This window comes from Xyrauchen texanus, chromosome 39, assembly GCF_025860055.1.
Source record: "Xyrauchen texanus isolate HMW12.3.18 chromosome 39, RBS_HiC_50CHRs, whole genome shotgun sequence".
NCBI classification, from domain to species: Eukaryota; Metazoa; Chordata; class Actinopteri; order Cypriniformes; family Catostomidae; genus Xyrauchen; species Xyrauchen texanus.
The window spans coordinates 23,024,983-23,046,358 of record NC_068314.1 but is presented as its reverse complement, the minus strand read 5'-3'; the positions used below and the strand labels follow the sequence as shown (position 1 = coordinate 23,046,358).

Here is a 21,376-nt window from a genome sequence, read left to right as displayed (position 1 = left end):
AGAGAATAAGCAAATGAAATAAAACTTGAGTTTAATTATTAAATTAGAGTAAGCTACTGTACGTAGAAATTAGGCTACTAGTAAATAATATAGATTATATAAGTAACACTGGCACTGTAAAATAATGTTATCATGATTTTATGTTTTTATTTTATTAATAATAATGTTAGTAATTAATAATAATTAGCTATAATAAATAATAATAATAAATTATTATCTTAATGATTTGTTTTAAAATATATAAATTACACTATGTAATAAAATTTTTGTTCCTGGTAGTAAGTGTTATTTCCTAATTGCTTATGCCTCAAAAGTATAGAAAATGGCTATTATTCCCCACAAACTTTGCTTTAGTGACCAGGACAGTGATATTTTGAAATGTACCTATTTCCAATGGGAAAACAGGTGAATTTATTTATTTTCGTTCACAAAGTCAGAAAAAAACAACATATGAATCCAAATTAAAATGTATTTATTCTAAAGAAATACAAAAATGACTACAAAAGATTTAGAAGTGAATAGTTTTTCGAGATTTACAATTATACTGTAAATCACTTTCACGAATCAGCCCCCAAATGTACTCATCATACTTCAAGGCGTCCAGCAAGGTCTTGATGCTGTTGTAATCCTCTCTGAGGTGCACCGAGTGAGCCAGGAGAAGAGACGGGCAGGGACAGATTACCGACCGGGCCAATGGTGCCAGTCCCCAGGGGGCCCTTGACTGCCCAGGGGTGTCCTGGGCTTTTAAGGCTGCGCAATCTAGTTTGGTGATCCTCCCCGCTTGAAAACTCTTTAGGTCATAAAATAACTTTATAAAGGAATAGTTTACTCAAAAAATGTAATTATCTCATCATTTACTCACTCTCATGCCATCCCAAATATGTATGACTTTTTCTTCTGCAGAACACATACAAAGAAAACATTAAAATAAAAATAAATCTCAGCTCTGTAGGTCCATACAATGCAAATGAATGGTGACTAAAATGTTAAAGCTCCAAAGAGCACATAAAGGCAGCATTAAATTAATCAATATGACTCGTGTTTTAATCCATGTCTTCTGAAGCAATCCAATCCATTCTTTCCATTGCAGTGTCTAGGCACAATCATGATTTCACGGAGCACTAGATGGCAGTAGGAAGTGTAATCAAGGTTGAAATCATGATTACCAAGGAAATTGCCATGTCAAGATTTCAAGTGAATAAGGAATTTTATTTTTGCTGTTCTCGCCCAAAAATTATTAGATTGTTCAGAAGACATGGATTAAACAACTGGAGTCTTTTGGGTTATTTTTATGCTACATTTATATGCTTTTTGGAGCTTCAATGTTTTGGTCACCATTTTTTTTTAACTCTTCATTTGTGTTCTGCAGAAGAAAGTTATGCATATCTGGGATGGCATGAGGGTGGGGAACAGATGGGTAATTATTATTTTTGGGTTAACTATCCCTTTAAATAGAGTGAAACCTCCTAGACCTGAACATCCATGTTTACTGAGCAATACAATTTCACAATGACACCCAGTTAGATATAGAGCTGAAGTGCCATCTTAAATAAGGGGAAATCCAAGGACAGCTCTTAAGTTGAAACTGCTTTCAGATGCAGTAGTAAACAAAGATGAAAGCAATGCATGTTTTGGCCATTTCTAGAGTTTGCCCAGTTGTTTTCTAATGTGGTTTAGAATGCAAGACGTTTATCATCTGCACACTCTGAATCCACTTAAGGAGGATAGACAAACACAATACTGGAATTTTATGTTTATTTCTTAAAAAGACAGAACAGTTGTAGAATATGAACACTTTTGCACAGAGGGGTGGAAAAAAATAAAAATTCACTGGAACACAACTGTGTCCAGCATTGCTGCGAGGCACTGTACAATATTGGATGTCATGAGAACATCCACATGCTCTTCCAAATGCCGCTTGGGATCCTGCATAAAGAGAGAGCAGATAAGTGGTCTATGAAGTCCTGTAATCCTTTAAGATAACCTTAGGATGTGAAATGCGAGAATTCAACACAGTAAATACAAGACAGAAAAGGAGCTTGGATTAATCACCTGTTTTCCAACGTTCTTAATAGCCAGCTGCTCAGGGGTCATTTTGTCCTCTTCCTCTACAGCCTGAATGGACAAATAGAGAAAATTTAAAACAAATGCCCCATATCTCACAAAACATCTTTCATAGGCTAAAATAAAAATCCTGCAGTTGCTCACCTTATTGTAGTTCTTTGCCAGTTCGAGCATCTCCTTGACGATGGTCTCGTTCAGTTTGCAGTGTTCGCTGTAGTCCAGCAGGGTAAGACCCTCCATCCAGCTTTTCTTATTGAGGTTTAGTAACATCTAAACAAAAAAAGACAATGTGATCTCGCAAATATAAAAAAGGTTGTCTTGGTACTGGGAGAAGCAAAATTCTGTCTATCTACAAGCCCATACCTTCTGCTCCAATTCGTTCTTCCTGTAGTTGATGGTAATGGAGTAATAATGTCTGTTGAGGCCATGAATCAGAGCCTGTGCAAAAAACACAACTTTATTAATGCTCTTCTTTCTTCTTTTTGCTTTGTTACATTTAAATCAGTTTTGATTGTTCTAGTTTGTGTGGATACGTCAGGTATTAGCAAGTGAGAGACAGAGAGGACGAAAGAGAAGAGAGGTGAAATAGGTGGGAGTGTGGCAGAAATACATATATTGAAATGTAACCTGAATAGATGGTTTGTTGAGGTGTCCAAGGTTAGAGGTGGTCTGCCGTGGCTCATGGCCCAGAACCATCATATTGGCATTTATTAGCCTAAAAGCATCAATAACAACCTGCGGTGGAAAGGAAAGAGTTGAGTAAGATGACACGCTTTCTTTCTATGCGTTTGCCATTCACGCAATAAATCATCAATAATTTATAACTAACATTCATTTTAATACATTGTGGGATCTAAATGCACTCGCAGACAAGTAACCTCAATCTCTTTCTAGACTGTGTGGACACCAGCAAATCAAATCTGGTCCAATCCAAAAGAATAAAAAAAGACTAGAGGGAAGGGAGAGAAAGACAGAGATGCTTGTAGTAAGAGTACAGGCTTAGAAACAATAGCTAATGCTGTTTGCTGCCACATCACATATGCAGTGACAGTACATCTGAGCTCACACACAGGTCAAGCCTGAACAGTATGTATGTAGAGCAGAGCAACAGTCACATTCAGAAACATTACAACTATGTAGACACAACTACACAACAGAATAGAGGGAGATTGTGACAACAAAGCCAACACAGAGAAAAGTGGAAATAGACAAATTAAGACCTATGAAAAATGGAGAAAAATAGAGCCAGAGAAAAAAACTTTGTGCTCATTAAATCCTGACTAAACCAAACTGGTGTAAAATCCTGTAGTGCCCCATGTCTTTGCTGAGGGGGACACTCTTTCTGTCGTAACGTGCGGTGTGGATCTGGGTGTGGGATGTTTGAAGGGTGAATTATCAGCCACAGGAGAAAGACAAAGTGAGGACCATGTTGTGCTGACACCACAAAGTCCTCATCATACATTTTTTTAACCACTCTTATGGAGTTCACAGAGAGATACTGTGAAGGTGTGAGTGCAATGCAACCTTTAAATCCAGGGTTTTCAAAATGTAAAAAAATTAAACATTATGTGAATCCACAAAGATATTTTAGGTGGTCTATGGACAGATTTATAAAATATAAATAATTTTTTTGAAAAAATGTTTGTTTCTTTATTAGGCAATCATCGATTTATTGCCATTGATAACTACTCTTGATTGATTAAATTATTAAACTAAACTGCCATTCTGATGAAATGAGGAGAGCACGCATGTATGCGATAAGCATAAGCATGTCAAGTCACTCCGTAAAGATTACCTCAAGAACAACAGTTTAACATTGTATTTGGACTCGTAAAAAAAAAAAAAAAATAAAGAAATTCTACAAAAGCCACATCCATTTATAACTTTTATGCAAGTCTGTGTGCTTTTACATCCAAATAATGACTTTTACTCAATATTCTAACTTTGAAATAAGAAGCTTGTTGCGGTCTATTCGTTGCAACCTTTTCCCACTGACGTAATCTGTTTTATGTTTTGACTGCATGTTTGAAAGTATGGTGTACAACAGTCATATTTCAGAAGTTATGAGAATGGACCGCTTCTAATTTGTAAGCAAATTTACAAAGCACTTTGTTGAGAGTTGGTCATATTGCCTAAATGCATTGTAAAGTCCAGCTTCAAAGCTTTAATACAACCCCATTTTGTGTTGAAAAAGTAATTAATCTGATGATTAATCTGATGATCAGAATCAGAATGAGCTTTAATGCAAAGTGTGCTCACGTACACAAGGAATTGTTTGGGTGATAGGAGAAAGTGAACACAGAAATTAACACTGAGACTTGAATATAAAACAAGGTAAGATTGTAAATAGACATACAAAAAAATAGGACATATAACATAGAATGGCATATGTACATGTGAAAGTGGTAATATATGTGCAAGGTAGGGGTATGTACAGTTATTGAATTAAATATGAGTGAATTTACATATGTACATGGCATATTTATACATTATTGCACTAGTTCTGAAGGCAGTTTAATTGTTTATGTGGTAAACGGCCTGATGGTAAAAACTGATCTTGTGCCTGGGTGTCCTGGCGCTGAGTGCTCTGTAGCGCCGGCCAGAGGGTAACAGTTAAAAAAAGTGAGTGGGAAGGGTGTGTGGGGTCCAGAGTGATTCTACATGCACGTTTCTTCTCTCTGGAGATTTACACGTCTTGGAGGGTGGGCAGGGGAGCACCATTAATAAATGTATTTGTACGGGTAGTTGGGTATATTAGTACAACACGTCCTACTTACTCTTCTTATAATACCATCTTCTCTACCTGTTCCCATCCCCCAATCTAAGAAGATGGGAGAGATAGAGTCCTCACACAATCTAATGTGATTCAGAAGGTGCTAGCAGAATTCACAGCAGCAGACCAAAAAAAAAAAAAAAAAAGACATCCCAGAACTCTCACACTCTGAGGAAAAGTGTGAGCACACATTCACACACACACAGATACCAAAAAAGGTGCTCAAGGAAGAGACAAGACTCTTCTCTGAATCACTGAAGAGTTGATTGGTAACATCTGTAAGTCTTGAGTATGTACGTGTATATGGACCATTACCTTTCCCTTGACGCTCTGGATGGGGTCGACCACCACGGCGACAGCACGTTCTGACAGAGCCTCAAAACTCTGCTGTGTGTTAATGTCAACACCCGACAACCAGCAGCCAAAACCGGGATGACTGTGGTACCAGCCAACCACCATCTCAGGCCTACAACACAGAGACACACAAACCTTAATAACAACGCTCAGCCACACATGACTTCAAGCAGTATGTCATTCTTCCAGAATTCTCAGTGTATTGATCAGAGGATCAGAAGAGTGTCACCGCTTGGATTCCCTCACCTTCCTGTCTGCTTCAACATGTCCAACATCTTGGCTTGAAAAACAGGGTCCACAGCCTCTACACTTACACCCTGTCAACAGAGCAAACATTGATAATCCTTAAACATTTTCCTCCAATATTTGGTTGCATGATGAAGCATCACTTTCACAAAACCCTTGGGTGTGCAAGTACTATAAAGCTTGTGCTCAATTATGTTCTCACCTAATGTTTAAAACGATATTTGACTACATTTAAAATGAAGTATGGGCAAAGGCAAAACCAGCTTTAGTAATCATGATGTTAATTGATGTTTGAGGTTCTCACCGTTCCTGACTGCGGCATGGCAAACACATCGATTACACGTACAGTGTAATCATCCACAAACTCTCCTAACATCAGACCCATGACTTCCATGGGCACGCCAGCACGGCCGTGTTTCAGCATCTACACACGCACACAGATACAGTTGAAGGGCAAATGACCATGCATCTTCTGCTACAGAATGCTTAATATTTTATATAGCATGAGAAAAAAAGAGAGCGTAACTGTGTATTCTGACCTTTAGCAGGGCGAGAGAGGAAATGTACACTTGTTCAGCTGTGTCCACAGCGGGGGCATCTGTGGGAGGACCCTGAAGAAAACACACACAGTTATGCTTCAGTATGCCTGACATCAACATGCAGTGACACTCTGACGTAGTAAAATCATAATCAGAGATCTAAAACGTTTTGGGATTTGGATTATTCTACCAAATCAGTGCCTTTTGAGTTCTTCAATTACGTGTAACCAATGTGTGGCAGGGCGGAGGGAGGGGCCGGGTCGTGATCCTACACACCCGGACCCGTATTAGGCTAATCAAGCCTCCCGAGAGGGATAAAGGTCGACTGCAGAGGATCGTGCAGGAGAGAGAGATAGTTTACGGATATGTCTGTCATGTGTGGGTTTGTCTTTTGTTTAAGTTTTAAAAACTATTATTATTATCCGCCCTGCCACACAATGACTTTAATGATGAATTGCTGATGCCAACTTCTATGATGTGTTATAACAGGGAACTTTCCTCACATGGCAAAAATGTTATACAATTTTAAGTGGGTTTTTTTTCACCGTCTTTCTTATGAGGATGGCTTTTGGCCTGTCCCCAGCCCTGTGTTTCTAACTTCTAATTGGGTATCAGCAGATTTTTATAAAAAAAATATAATTAAAAAAACGTATAAATAAAAGGTAGTATTTAACATCTGTTCTCTCGCTTAATATATATATTTATGTTTTATAGGACAAAATATATTTTTCAAGAAAGTATTGTGCCCAAGTTGTGTGTCAACTCTGTTACCATCATAACTCCCCTTACTAAAATAATGTACAATTCCATAAAAAACTCCTAATGACATCATCCTCCCTGAATGTGAATGCTACAAGTACAAGTTTTACTACTTTATCTTATATATTTTGTTAGATTTGTCAGTAGGGGATGATCTTAAATTGTCATCTCTGTTACCGTGATGTTGTACAGAAATCAATCAATAATTAACCAGTGAATATTTGTAGGAATATCAACAATAAATTCTCTTTCTAATAAAACACTTTGTAGTGTCAAGACCTTGAGCATAAGCATAGTTATGGCTAAATTAAATTAAACCTAAAACTGTTACTTCAACCCGGTTACTTCTTTTAAAGGCATAGCCATATCCCATAGCTATATTTAATAACATATATTAAAAATTAGATTGAGATGGTACAGTGCAATTTTTTAACACTTAAATTCATTGTCTGATAGAATATTTTCACATTATTATTTATTTTTCATAAATGTTATGAGGGTCATGCTATTCTCCGCGATCCACGCACAGCTTACCACGCACCCCATTGAGAGAGAGAACCACTAATCTTGACCACGAGGAGGTTACCCCATTTGACTCCACCCTCCCTAGCAACCCAGCCAATTTGGTTGCTTAGGAGACCTGGCTGGAGATTTCACAGATTTCTGAATGACCCATTTTAAATTGGAACAGATTAAAAATGGATGTTCAGATGAGGAACACATTAATGGATTGAGAGATGCCGACTGCTACAGGGGTCTGACTGACAGCTGTCAAGAAAAGTGTCAGATAGATGCCAACGAGATGCTCGATAAACACAGAGGGAACAAGAGATGCCTGGTGAAATCAATCAGTCACAGTTTTTTGTGATCCTTATGTAATTGTTATGAACCCATTTGCAAAGGTTACTGGGCAGGAGAAGAGCAAAAGTTTCACACAATACAAGACCACATGGACATGTGAATATCAAAGAGCCAATCAGATCTCACTGAACTAAGCTATTTTGACCAAGTAAATCAAGGCATTTCAGGCGCATTATGAAAATCAAAATAAAATAAAATATTCTTAAGTGCAGTTTAAAACATTTTTGTACAGCACCAAAGAAGGAAATCAATATGAAACCAGAAAGATGACAAGAATTACGGGTGGACTTTCATGTGCGCCACCCTCTCGCACACCTATCCTTACCGACTGACATGCGTGTGGTGTGAATCAGAGGGAAGCAGCCTATTATTGGATGTGTTCATTAGCAGAGAGAGCTGAGAGTCATCTTGTGAGTACAATACTGCCACCCTCCCTCTCCCCAACAGCACTACCCCCCAAAAGAGCATCTGCTTGCCACCTTCACAAAAAGTCCTAATAAAATCTCAAGAACAGGGATCACTGGATTTGATCCCCATTTTTAAATGGATCAAATATACTAACACACCATTAAGACCAAGTCTGTTATTATTCTACCAGTGCCTTTTACCCATTCTGTCATGATTTGTCTGATGGCAGGCTTAGTGTGAAAGTGCTAATGTGCTATGTGATACAAAATTTCACATTCAGCTTAATCCAATAACTGCAGGTCAGCTGCTGTGAGATGGTCAAAAAAATGTATCTGTTTCACAAAATATCTCCCATTATCTGAATAATGTGGCAGTTTACCTGGCTGAGTCCTGGCATCCCCCCTCCAAGCCTCAAGAGCCGGTCCATTGCTGAGACAGAGACATGCAAAATCAAACCCAACATTGTTTAGTTCACAGGGTTTTCAATCATTTTCATACAGCAAAAGATGGATAGTTCAGCAAATGTCATTTAACGATACATGACTCATGGCTATTCATTTAAAAGTTCATAAGCCATTTATGTCCTGTTTAGATGAACGGTGGACTGTTCTCAAAATGTAACTAATTAAACACATTCCAACTTGTCAACCCCCAAACTTAATAGAAGTAGGTATTCAAAGATCAAACATAGTTTTCTGAAGTTTTTTTATTTTTTTACAAACTGTCAAAGCTCAGACTGCTAATATGCTAGGCTAGTTAGCAGGGTACCAATTATGCACAGTGTATTGAAATACCAAACTCATAAACATCAGTAAAATGACAATGTGCAGACTTACTCCAGAGTTTAAAATTAAAGGGTAATAACTATGATGTTATCAACTTATTACTTGTTAATCATCCTTACAAAAGAGTTGCATGAAATGCTAATGATGCTACAGAAGCTACCTACATCGCTCAGCAATAGCATACAGAATTTATAACCACACAAACAGCGTGCATACATTATGGTATCCAAAGGTGTTTTCATGACATACGTATATTGTTTCTTTACCTGTGCAATGAGAAAATGAAAAAGACAAAAAGCCTGCTGAGTGTCAGCCCGACTACAATGAATCAGCCAGAAATACTACTGTGAAACACACCACAACAGGGTTATACAGGAAGAGAGATCCGCTTTTCAAAATAAAGGTCTCTCAACGTGTACAAATTGATTCAATATTTATTGTCAATTTTAGAATGAAGCACTTGATTTTAATATAGTATTCAGTACAGTATAATAGATGATATGTATACATTTCCTGACATAAATTGGCATGCCTACAATTTATCAACATTTACTGGCATCTAATGATCCCTTCTTTCTTATTTCAATGTCTGTGTCAAAAACAAAATTTTTGATAATGTAAAGAAAATAAATCAATACAAGAAATTAAGAGAAAATAAAACTAAAGGACAAGGTTAAAATAACAACAACACTAAAAAAAATAATTCTCTCTTTCTCTACACCATGAGATCACATGACTCAGTTGAGCTGTTGGTCACAATGTTTGAGCTGTTGGTCACAATGTTTGGTCATTGTGACAACAGAAAAGTGTATGTTCATGATCAACTTGCTTCCGATTAACACCTTTACACCTTTTTTGTTTCACTTTGACCCCACTGATAATTGCAGTAAATAACTTTATTAGTGGAGAATTGTGTATTACATAAAATAAAAATAATAGTAATTTGCAGTAAATAAAAACAATGATTTTGGAAATGATGGTCACAACCCAATCATGTTGTTGCTGTATATGTCCATTACACTTACCAGATTAACTCATAAATAAAGGGGATAGATAGATAGATAGATAGCAGAATAGCCCATAGACATTTGTGCATCACAAAAATTCTTAGCATGTTTCAGAATCAATTAAAAGATCACATTTACAACAACATTAGAATTAATTATTTAATTGCTCTATTATAAATATTCTAAAGGTTAGAGTTCAGTAAATGCCTGATATAAAGGAGCCCTTCAAACAATCACAGCTGAACTCCTGAGTGTTTCTATGGCAGCTGACACTTCTCTTCAATAATTATCCCCACAGGACACCAATGCTGATGAGAGTCAGGCATGACCCCAGGGCAAAGTTCAATGGAGACCTCTTGTCCTGGTAAATTAAATGTTCTCCAGAGGGTGGCAGCATCCCTCTCACCCACAGAAACCACTGAAACTCCTGTCGAGAGATCCGGTGCATAACAAAGAGACACCCATTTCAAGATGCCTTTTAGATAAGCAAAACTAAGTTATTGTTCACCCAAAAATGAAAATTCTATCATGATTTTCTCACATTCACATTGTTCCAAACCAGTGAGACTTCCTTCCGTGGAACACAAAATGTTAGGCATAATCTTAGGACTAGCAGCCTCAGTCACCTTTCACTTTTAGTGTATAAAAAAATTAATACAGGCTAACATTCTGCCTAACATCTCTTTGTTTGTTACGGTTTTAGACAACATGAGGGTCAGTACATGATGAGAGAAATTTCTTTTTGGGGTTAAAAAATAAATTTAAATGAATGGTTCACACAAAAATGAAAATTATATTTAACTCACCCTCATGCTATCCCAAATGTGATTGACTTTCTTTCTTCTGCTGAGCTGAAAGAATTTTTCAGCTCTGCAGGTCCATACAATGCAAGTGAATGGGTGCCAAAATTTTGAAGCTCCAAAAAACACAAAAGTCAGCATAAAAGTAATCCATAAGACTCCAGTGGTTGAATCCATGTCTTCGTGTCTTCAAGCGATATGATAGGTGTGGGTGAGAAACGGATCATTTTTACATTCTTCTTGTGTTTTTGATTATTCACATTATTAATGCATATTGCCCCCTACAGGGCAGGGAGAAGGATATCCTTCTAAAAAGGACTTAAATATTGATCTGTTTCTATTGATCATATCTATATCTATTGATAAATATTGATCATATCACTTCTGAAAATCTAGATTAAAACATTGGATTTTTGGATGACTTTTATGCTGCCTTTATATGCTTTTTGTAGCGTCAAAATGTTGGATTGAGTTTGGATGAGAAAAATGGGGAGGATGTATCCCCCCAGGAGTGTGTTCATTCATACATCATCAGTTTGAAAATATACAGTAATTCATATAAAGCAAATATAATTGTTTTACTTGTAGTGTTAGGATGTGGGTTTGGGTTAGTCTGTAGTAATCATAATTAGTTTTATATAAAAAGAACATTATTCTATAGAACGTACGTATTCAGATAGCTAAGTAAACTATGTGTTTCTGCACATAGAGATAGGATAGGAATGATTGTGAAAGCCAGACATCTTCTCTGGTATGTCAGCAATGTGTTATGACCCTCCCCCACACACACAAACACACATACTCCCCCTTTCCCTTGTGCAAAAATGTGAATTACCCCCCCAGTCCACTCAGGGGGGCTCATTCCATGGAATCTCAGTCTCCAGACCCCTTGGCCCCCTTGGCCATAAATGCCTCCAGCCCTTCTCTGACCACCCACCCACCCCTCTTCTCCAGGACAGGATCCTGTTACAAGCTTTTCCCGCCAAGCAACTGGATATAAGACTTAAGGCTAGAACTAAAGATTGCATTTGGCCGCTAAACTCGCTCAATATGTGCAAATCGCGTCTGTGAATGAGCTCTGCGTTCTGCGTCCTTGCATTACGTTCCATTGCTATCATGTTACTATATAAGAGCCTGGGCTTCTCGGGTGGTTAAAAACTCAGAATGTCCAGGCTGTACCGGTATTAACACTGCAGCTCCATACTAATATCAGTCCTAATGAAACTGCTCTGATTCTGGGTAGTAATAACAACATAGTTACAAAATTGGAAGTGATTGGAATGCGAGTCGTGAAGTCAATATGTGGAGAATTTCGTCGGAGGCATGCGGTGAAGTGTTCTGTGTTATGGTGGTAGTGCTGGGGGGGGAGGGGGGTCATTCCTGGAATGTTAAGAGTAAAAGTTCATGGATCAGATTACAGGAAGGAAACCAATGGGAAAACAGAAGCACTGAGAGGAAACAGGCATCAAACTGCCTCCTGATTTTCAGCCAGTTAAAAAGCCAGTAAAATACTCATAGAATTCTCTGCCTTTGCAATATGATGTTTATGATGGTTACCATGAGAAGAATGGAAAGACATGGCCATCTTTTCTTTAATGTAAAACTTTACTTTAACATTCTTCAAAAAAGGGAAGTTTGTGGTGCTTGCCCATGCAAAATTGCAATGCAAGATGCTAAGGTGTGGTGGATATGTGGTTACTATGGTGTTATAGGTTAGACCAATATCTAGATTTGCTAGATTATTCTGTGGGGTTGCTAGGTGTTTGCTTACTAGCTCAAGTGAAAAGAGCCCACCCCCAAGTCTCTATGGTATTTTGGTCAAAAGATAGGGCTTGGGTACCTTTTTTAATGTAGATCTATAAGATTTTTTTGACCGTTTAATCATCTACATTCTAATCAATTCTGATTACTTAGAAAAGTCCTACTGTACCTCTCCTCAAGCTGCATGATATTAGGTATCATTCATGTCCATATCACAAATGTTGCGGGACAAGTTACATGCCAAGGTTAAGGTTAGGGGTTTTAAAAAACAGGCCAAATTCCCCTTTTCTTCCCAACCCTCCATATGTGGTGTGGTTTTGTTAGGTTTGACCGGGTTTTTGGAGACGTAAAAGGGATATCACTGTGTGACTTAGATCCATTTGGCCAATAAGTGAGCCATGTTTGGAAGCCTCCCAGTAGGTGATCGCAGTGGGCCTTAGGGTAGAGGAACTCCTCTGGGAACAAGAGAACAGAACATCCCATCTATTATTCAGTAATGGGGTTTGAGATGACGCAGGCCAAGAGCTTACAGTGAAATATACCCTGCCCTTCTGCTCTTGAAATAGATGCAGCCCAGGTTATCTGTTTGGTGATCTAATAAAAATATAAGAAAGAATATGGAAGGATGCAGCAGACAATAAAGAATATTTCATACGTGTTCTATGTGAGAAGTTTTATTTGAAGAGTTCCTTCCAAAGCGTTTGAAGAAGAATGCTGTTCTTTGCTTTGTTTTACACAAAATTCAAAGCTGAAGTGTGTAAATAATATGTTTCTGGGTTCACCAAAAGGATTGCAAAAATAATCCCACCCCAAACTCACACCATTGCATTGGTTGTGCTAATTTTCCTCTGTCAAGCTAATCGGTATCAAAAAAACAGAGCAATGTTTTGATAGCAACACATAACCTTAGTGTTTACTTGTACTTTTCTGGGAAATCAACCTACAAATGGCTCACTTACAGTTTTAACTTACAGTCTCTGCATTTTAAAGGAATAGTTAAAAAATGAAATTTCTCTCATTATTTACTCACCCTCATGCCATCCCAGATGTGTATGACTTTCTTTCTTCTGCTGAACACAATGTTTACATTTACAATGTAAAAATGTTTAGAAGAATATTTCAATTCTGTAGATCCATACAATGCAATAAATGGTGGCCAGAACATCGAAGGCCAAATAAATCATATAAAGGCAGCATAAAAGTATTCCATTTGACTCTAGTGGTTAAATCCATGTTTTCTGAATCGATATGATAGGTGTGAGTGAGAAACAGATCAATATATAAGTCCTTTTTTACTATAAATCTTCACTTTCACATTCTTCTCCTTTTGTTTTTGGCAATTCACATTCTTTGTGCATATCGCCACCTACTGGGCAGGGAGGATAATTAATAGTATAAAAGGACTTATTGCTTCTTATTGATCATATCGCTTCAGAGGACAGGCACTAAACCACTGGAGTCTACTTTTATGCTGTCTTTATATCCTTTTTGGAGCTTTGAAATTCTGGCCACCATTCACTTGCAATACAGAGCTGAGATATTCTTCTAAAAATATCTGTGTTCAACAGAAGAAAGAAAGGCATGCATAACTGGGATGGCATGAGGGGGAGTAAAAGATGAGAGAATCTTTATTTTTGGGTGAACTATCCCTTTAAGCTTGGATAGAACAATGTATTTTAACATCAGAAAAATAACATTGTAATGATTACCCTGTCTTGTCTCTCTGTTGCCCCCTTGTTTTCCATCTTGTCACTTTTCACTTCTTAAGTTTTCACTTTAGTCCCTTATTTAATTCCATAGTCCACCCTGTCTCGTTTCACTGTTGCCCTCTCGTTTTCCATCTTGTTGTCACTTTAGTCCTTTATTTGATTCCACAACCCTCTGTTAGCGTTCGTATTCACTGTTCATTGTTTACACCTGCCCTGATTAATTTGCCTTTGGTTTCTGTTTATCACCTTGTTACCTTGTTTGAGTTCTGTCCTTTCATTGGCCACCTTTCCCACGTTTGTCTATTTATACCCCGTGTCTTTGTGCTGTCTTTGTCGATCGTTGTTTGATGTCAACCTGGTGTGTGATTCTCCCTCGAATGCCCTCTTTGGTCATCTCGTGTTTAGTTTATACTTGTATGTTTCATTTCCCCATCGTGGGCTGTTCCTTTGTGTTTTTCCTGTGCTGTTCATTTAATAAAGTTTGAACTGCGTTTGGATCCGTACCTCCTCGTCTGCCTCATTGCTCAAACGTAACAAACATACTGCAGCTTTAATTCTGTGTAATAGTGTGTTTAACAAAAACATATGCTGATGGCCTAAAAACTATTTCTGCTATGATTGGTGTCTTTAACAATCCATTTTATTCCTGAAAAAAATATTTTCAAGAGATATTCTAAGTTCATTCCCCATTTATGAGAAACGAATGAGTCAGGTCAATGATGTATGTTAAATTGCTTTCAGCTGAGCACAAATGTTTCCTCCATAACGATTTTAACATGGTGGTTGTAAAAATGGCTCGATGTGCCTAAACAGGCTTTACTTTTACACACTAGCCTGGCTCAGATCTGTCATTAAAATTCATGCATGTTTAATGCAGCAGAATTGCTTTAGATCAATCGCTTTCTGAGAAACTCAAGCAAACCACAGAGTTTCAAATCAAAAGGGAGAAGTGGATCTAACATTTCCTGGCATTGCGTTTGAAGATGGGACATCAAATACAGTATGTGCCTTAAAGGGATAGTTCACCCAAAAATGTAAATTCTGTCATCATTTACTCACACTAATGTTCTTCCAAACGCATATGACTTTCATTCTTCCGTGGAACACAAAAAGAGATTTGGGGGGCATATATATACAGTGTATATATATATATATATATATATATATATATATATATATATATATATAATATTCTGCCTAACATCTCCATTTGTGTTTCACAGAAAAATAAATAAAAGTAATTCTGGATTGGAAAATCATGAGGGTGATCAATTAGAAAAACATTTTTAATTCAACATTCTTGAGACTGTTGTTGAATCTACATGCCTAAATGTATGGTTGATGGCACAAGAATTTAACTGATACACACGATATACTGCAGGAAATGTTAAACTCTCTGACCTTTACAATGCTGGTTAAATGTGCTACCCAGTGGGTTTACAGTTTTGGCCTCTGGGTGTTTGACAGAAAGATTTTTTTCTTTTTTTATAAAATGTGGCTACATTTTATGAGTGATGAACTACGTAAAATATACATAGTAAACCTATCAGTCACACTACATTTAATGGAGAAATGAGCATGAACCTGTGGTCATGAGCCCAATTCAACAAAAAGGTCATGAGGTGATGTAAAATGTCAAAGTTCATGGGTTTCATAAATATGAATTAATGCACAGCTCTGATTCGGAGATCCATATGTTAGTCATAAAAAATGCTAAAAGTTAACAAATGCTAAAAGTGTAAAATGAATTTACCGAGTTACGGGGTAACCTCATCTGGTTTTTGTATAGTTGAGCTACAGTCTTCATCTGTCTGTCCAGGTATACATGACGTGAAGCTTAATCAAATACTTGAAGGAAGAGCATAAGCTGAGTAGGTGTTAAATAAAAGTTGCGTGCCACCTCTGTCTTTCGGAGAATACACAACACCGAGGCAAGTTGGGTCCAATTAACATGTATGCTGGGAAATTTTTCAGGTCTAGTCTGACATCAGCAAAAATTAGACTGGTCCTATTTCAGGCAAATTAAAGCATGTACATTACATTTATAAAAGACAAAGTATTGTCTATGTCTGACTGAAATCAAACATTTAAAATGCGTATAAATGTGCTGACTGAAAATCTTGCCCTCTGCTGTATCTTTCAGACATCATTTGCAGTTCCGCATATTCAAACTTGTCATGTTGCGATAGTGAAAGGGATAGTTCATCTAAAAATTGTCTCATGATCAGTACTGCTGCTCCTTATATGCATAATACGCAGTCTGCAAATGGCAACAACTCCCTAGTGGGCAACATCTTACCCTAGGGGGGCACCAAAAACTCCACCAGCTGCCCTTACTCTCATGTTATACATTATTCAAGGACCCAGTAGCAGTCGTGTAACACAGTCGATCACCTCACGCTCACACTTTCTCAACTTCAAATTTAAGTAATTTTTTTTCTCCATAATTTCTCCTTCCTGCCCAATAGGGGGCGATATGCATGAAGAATATACATTACCGAAAACAAAAAGGAGAAAGTGAAGGAAAAAATACTTAAATATTGATCTGTTTCTCACCCACACCTATCATATCAGTTTAGAACATCTGGATTTAACAACCAAAGTTGTCTGGAGTACTTTTATGTTACCCCTATGTGGATTTTGGTGCTTCACAATATTGGCACCCATTCACTTACATTGTATGGACGTACAGAGCTGAGATATTGTATTTTCGGCAACACTTTATTAGGTTGTATTCGTTTACATTAGCTAACTACATTTGTTAAACATGAAATGACAGTAAACAATAATTTTAGAAGCATTTAATTACAGCATTTACACCTTGATTAATGTTCATTTCAACACAGTTTTAAGATTATAAAGTTGTATATTTAGTATTATGCATTATGAACTAACATGAAGTATCAATGACAAATTGTATTTTTATATTTTAACATTTATCATGATTAATAAATCCTGTTAAAATATTGTTAATTGTTAGTTCCTAATGCCTAAAGCTTTTACTAATGTTTACAGATAGAAACTTATTGTAAACTGTTACATGATTTTCAGTGAATAATGACTTAAATTCTGATCTGTCCAGAATCAAAGCTATCATATGGCTTTAGACAACTCGGAATATAGAGCACAAATTGTATAGACTACTTTAGTGATGCTTTTTTGTACATTTTGGAGCTTGACAGCCCCTGGCAGCCTGGACATTTTGCCTAACATCTCCTTGAGTAATATGATTTATTAATGTGAATTTGTTTTGGCCAAAGTAGTCCTTTAATAAAGAAGAGATCTGCCTCTTAGAGATGTAAAAAATAAGGGTTTGGTTATTTTCTGATCGTAATCATGTGGAAAGCTTGACTGGTTCAGGGTGATGCATTCAGTACTTAGTCTTTCCTTTACCTAGAGTAATGGAAACAATGAGCACTAAATTAAAATCTAAATCTGGTTCAATTGTGTCAGGTAAGGCTGTATGTCCATATTCTGGGCTTGACCTCTGCCCTTGTTACCATTCATGAGTGTGTCAAGGGAGATTACTTTGTTGTAGAAATAGAGAATGAAAGACAGCACGTGCTCAGTGAGCTGCTCTATTTGTGTCTGGGCGTACAGCCAAGTGATCTGACTCTCTACACCGTGGCCTTGAGAGGGGGCCACTGGCCCTTTAAAATAGACCATTGTAAAGACTCTCTCTTGACGTATGTGAGTCAGTAAATATGTACAGTATATGTGAATGTATCAATGTGTGTTAATGGAATGGTTCAGCCAAAAATAAACATAAGTATGAGTAAATGATGACAGAATTTTCCTTTTTGGGTCACTTACCGCTTTGTAATTTTGGTGTGTAAGTGAACTCTGTAGGCATAACGCTTGTTGATTGTGCCTGCAAATTTATGGAAAAGGACATGGATGCAACAGGGGATTACACAAACATGAGAGCCGAGCCCAGGCTATCGCTACACACAGAATCAAACAGTGTTTACTTGCTCAGTTTGGAAGGTTGCACAGCAACGGCTTCAGCCCAGTCACTGTGGGCCACTATTGCTTTGTTTTGAAGCATTGTAACTGTGGGGAAAAGTGCGTGTGTATGTGTGTGTGTCTGAGCATGTGTGTGTATGTGTGTGTGTGTGTGTCTGAGCATGTGTGTGTGTGTTCGTGTGTGTGCGTGTCTGTGTGTCTGAGTGTGTAATGGGAGAGGAATGCATGTTAAAGCCCATGACTTTAGGACAGGAAATGACTGAACACCCACATGATTGTGTGCATGTGTTTGTGTGTGTTAAAGGGCAGGGTCCTGGTGGATGAGACTGGATACTTGTGGATGAGAGCAGTAAACTTAGTGAAATTAATGCATTTTCAAAGTGTGGACGTGGTCAGTTAAGCCATCCGTAGGCTGAATTTCATAATGATAGTGTAAACACTGTGGCTATGGCAAGCTGTGTGCTAAGACAAGCATCACTATTACTACTGATTGATCATACTTGAGGTTAGAGGCATGCCCGGATCTAATGGTGTTTTAGAGGGCATTGTCCCCCAGAAACTTTTGACACCTCCACCCTGGTCGGTGGGTGAAACATCCCTGCATAATTTTTTAATATATGTATTTTATTTATCATTTTAATGTATTTTAAAATACATGTGCAAAGACAACTAACACCCTGTCTACGCCAGACACAAGCATGGGTGACACATCATGTCAAAAGCAATAAAACCACATTATAATCAATTATGCTGTCTACACTGTAAGAGTTTGTTGTGGCGCGTCTGTCACGGTTTCAAGGAGTCACATGGGGTAACCTCCTCGTGGTCATGAATAGTGGTTCTCACTCTCAATGGGGCGAGTGGTAAGTTGTGCGTGGATCACGAAGAGTAGCATGAGCCTCCACGTGCGGAGTCTCTGTGGTGTCATGCACAACTAGCCACGTGATAAGATGCGCGGATTGACAGTCTTAGAAGTGGAGACTTGTCCTCCGCCACCCGGATTGAGTTGAGTAACCGTGCCACCATGAGGACCTACTAAGTAGAGGGAATTGGGTATTCCAAATTGGGAGAAAAGGGGATAAAAAAAAAAATACAAAAATCATGTTGGATCATAGTTTCTTTTTTCTAGTAAGACCTTTGATATGAGGGCAAAAATCATATTCTTGATAATAATTTTTGTATTGTTTTCCTGTAAGAATATCTAAAAATCCTTAAAACAAGATCAATATAATGTATCTTGTTTTAGAATCAACACTGCATAAGATATTTAGAGTTTTTATAGTCAAAACAAGTGAAAAAATCTAACAGTGCTGAAGAAGTAATCCAACGTATTTAGAATACATTACTGACCTCGAGTAATCTAATGTAATACGTTACAAATTACATTTTACAGCATGTGTTCTGTAATCTGTAGTGGAATACATTTCAAAAGTAACCCTCACAACCCTGTGCATTATATCAAAATGTATTATATTAAAATATAAAAGTTGCCCTGGTTCTCCTCCTTTATGATTTAATAATAATAATAATAAAAACATAACTCTGCAATCTGCTACATTTATGCCACGAAATGTTATGTCAATTACATTTTTTCCCCCTCTTGTCATATATGGCAAGGCAAGCAAAATAAAAAGTCATCATGGGTCAACATGGGCGCAATAACCAAGCAAAATTTAGTTTGAAAATCTAAAATGAGGGATATCTGACAAAACATTTCATGAAGATAAAGAATAAAATGCTTACATTGGCTTATTACTGAATAAGACGTGTTTTAGACCCAACAATAAAGCCAAAGACTCACCTGACAATGTGACACTCTGAATAGTCTATTACAGGCACAATCTGCTGTTCTACCTGACTCTCCTCAATGACCCCCCACAATGCTGAATCAGAGCTTTCTACCTCTCAATTTCTCCTCCCTCTCTTGTCCCATCTCTGTTGACCTATTGAATTTTCCTATACAGCTTCATGGACTTCTGGGCTTCATTCTGTTTGACCTCTGGTGTTCAGTGACTGACCCTGTGCGGTGCAGGCACTCACCCCTGGAGAGATACAAAGCCTAGGCTGAATTCCCCTTCATCCACCTAATAGAGACCTGACCGTGCCAAACAAAAGAAAACTTGATGAACTGAGCTCTGACACTCGCTGCACAGAAAACAGAACATAGTTTGCTTTTCAAGCACTTTAAAAGAGCTTGTCTACTTCATCAAGTACCCTAATTGATATGAGAGTGAAAAGAACTGCCTAATTGCATGATTTAGTCTCACAATATTCCCTTACAGATGACACTAATCACAACAGGAATTATTAAGCCATGTTTCTTGCTTAGAAAAAAAATGAGAGCCATTTGAGTCTCACACATGTATGTGGTTTTATGATATGAGTGTAGATAGTGGTTAGACTGGTACTCAGTAGCGGCTGTGTGTGTATATTTTTGAAGCTTGTTGAAATGCATTCATTCACCAGAGCTCAGTCTTGTCAATATCAAACCTTGTTTTAATGCAGCTCAATGCACCTGCACTGCACCAAAAGGCAATAATAACACAAAACTAAAAAAGATTGATGAGATGTAAGTAATACGTAATTGTCAGCTTATGCACACTGCCAAAGAGAATATATTTGTTTTAATATCTTGTTCATGCTGATGGTAAGTTGGAACCTAGTCCCAGCCTTTTCTTGATAAGCTTAACTAATATCAAATAGTGACACATACAAGTTGTGGTTTGTTTCTATGGAAACAGCAGGTGTTGTCAGGGTGATTGTGGTTATTGGTTGTGTTTGTGGTTGATGGAGCAGAGTGGGATTGTGACTTTCTTGTCTGATTTGACACCTCAGTTTCAAGCAAGTTTCTTCTCCACATTCTGAACAATACAAAGCAGCTTGGTGAAACTAACCACCGCCACAGGTGATCATATTGCATTTAAGTCAATATTCAAACAGAGTGAATAGGACAGCATGTCTAAGATTATCATATACTTAATAATATACAGTATTACATAATATTAATAACACAATTGTTGTCGTTATTATTAATAATAATAATCTTAATAATAATAATAATCTTAATACTCATTCTAACCAACTATTAAATATTAAAGAAATAAATTGTACTTAATAATGAAAATTCAAAGAATAATAATTATTAGTATAAGCTTTATCTTAACCAACTCTGTAAAAAAAAATATAAATATTAAAGTCATGACTAAAAAATGTAGAAATGTTAATTTGGATGTTACCTCATGAAGCACATTTTTAAGTTACCTGACCATTTTTTTACTGTGGCACATCACAAGCCACAAGAAAATTGAAAGACTGAAACGATGCAAAAGAGAGATAGACTGATG

At 37.3% G+C, this 21,376-nt stretch overlaps 1 protein-coding gene across 1 annotated transcript; it reads right to left on the bottom strand.

The window, feature by feature from the left end:
- Positions 1-426: 426 nt before the first annotated feature.
- Positions 427-9,152, bottom strand: LOC127632493 (26S proteasome non-ATPase regulatory subunit 14-like). The gene is made up of 11 exons (XM_052111092.1): positions 9,056-9,152; positions 8,384-8,433; positions 5,977-6,048; positions 5,742-5,861; positions 5,438-5,508; positions 5,153-5,303; positions 2,692-2,799; positions 2,428-2,502; positions 2,209-2,334; positions 2,053-2,115; positions 427-1,926 (listed from the first exon to the last, which is right to left on the bottom strand). The coding sequence occupies exons 2-11, from the start codon at positions 8,429-8,431 to the stop codon at positions 1,828-1,830; spliced, it is 933 nt and encodes a 310-aa protein (XP_051967052.1). The 5' UTR covers positions 8,432-8,433; positions 9,056-9,152; the 3' UTR covers positions 427-1,827.
- Between the last annotated feature and the right edge of the window lie 12,224 nt (positions 9,153-21,376).

What these genes read in the sequence shown, in the direction of transcription:
- LOC127632493 (XM_052111092.1), bottom strand. Translation starts at nt 8,431, where the DNA reads ATGGACCGGCTCTTGAGGCTTGGAGGGGGGATGCCAGGACTCAGCCAG. An exon ending in TCCAGAGCGTCAAGGGAAAG is followed by an intron (nt 2,800 to 5,152) that starts GTAATGGTCCAT and finishes TTTCCACCGCAG; the next exon opens with GTTGTTATTGATGCTTTTAG. An exon ending in TGGCAAAGAACTACAATAAG is followed by an intron (nt 2,116 to 2,208) that starts GTGAGCAACTGC and finishes TTGTCCATTCAG; the next exon opens with GCTGTAGAGGAAGAGGACAA.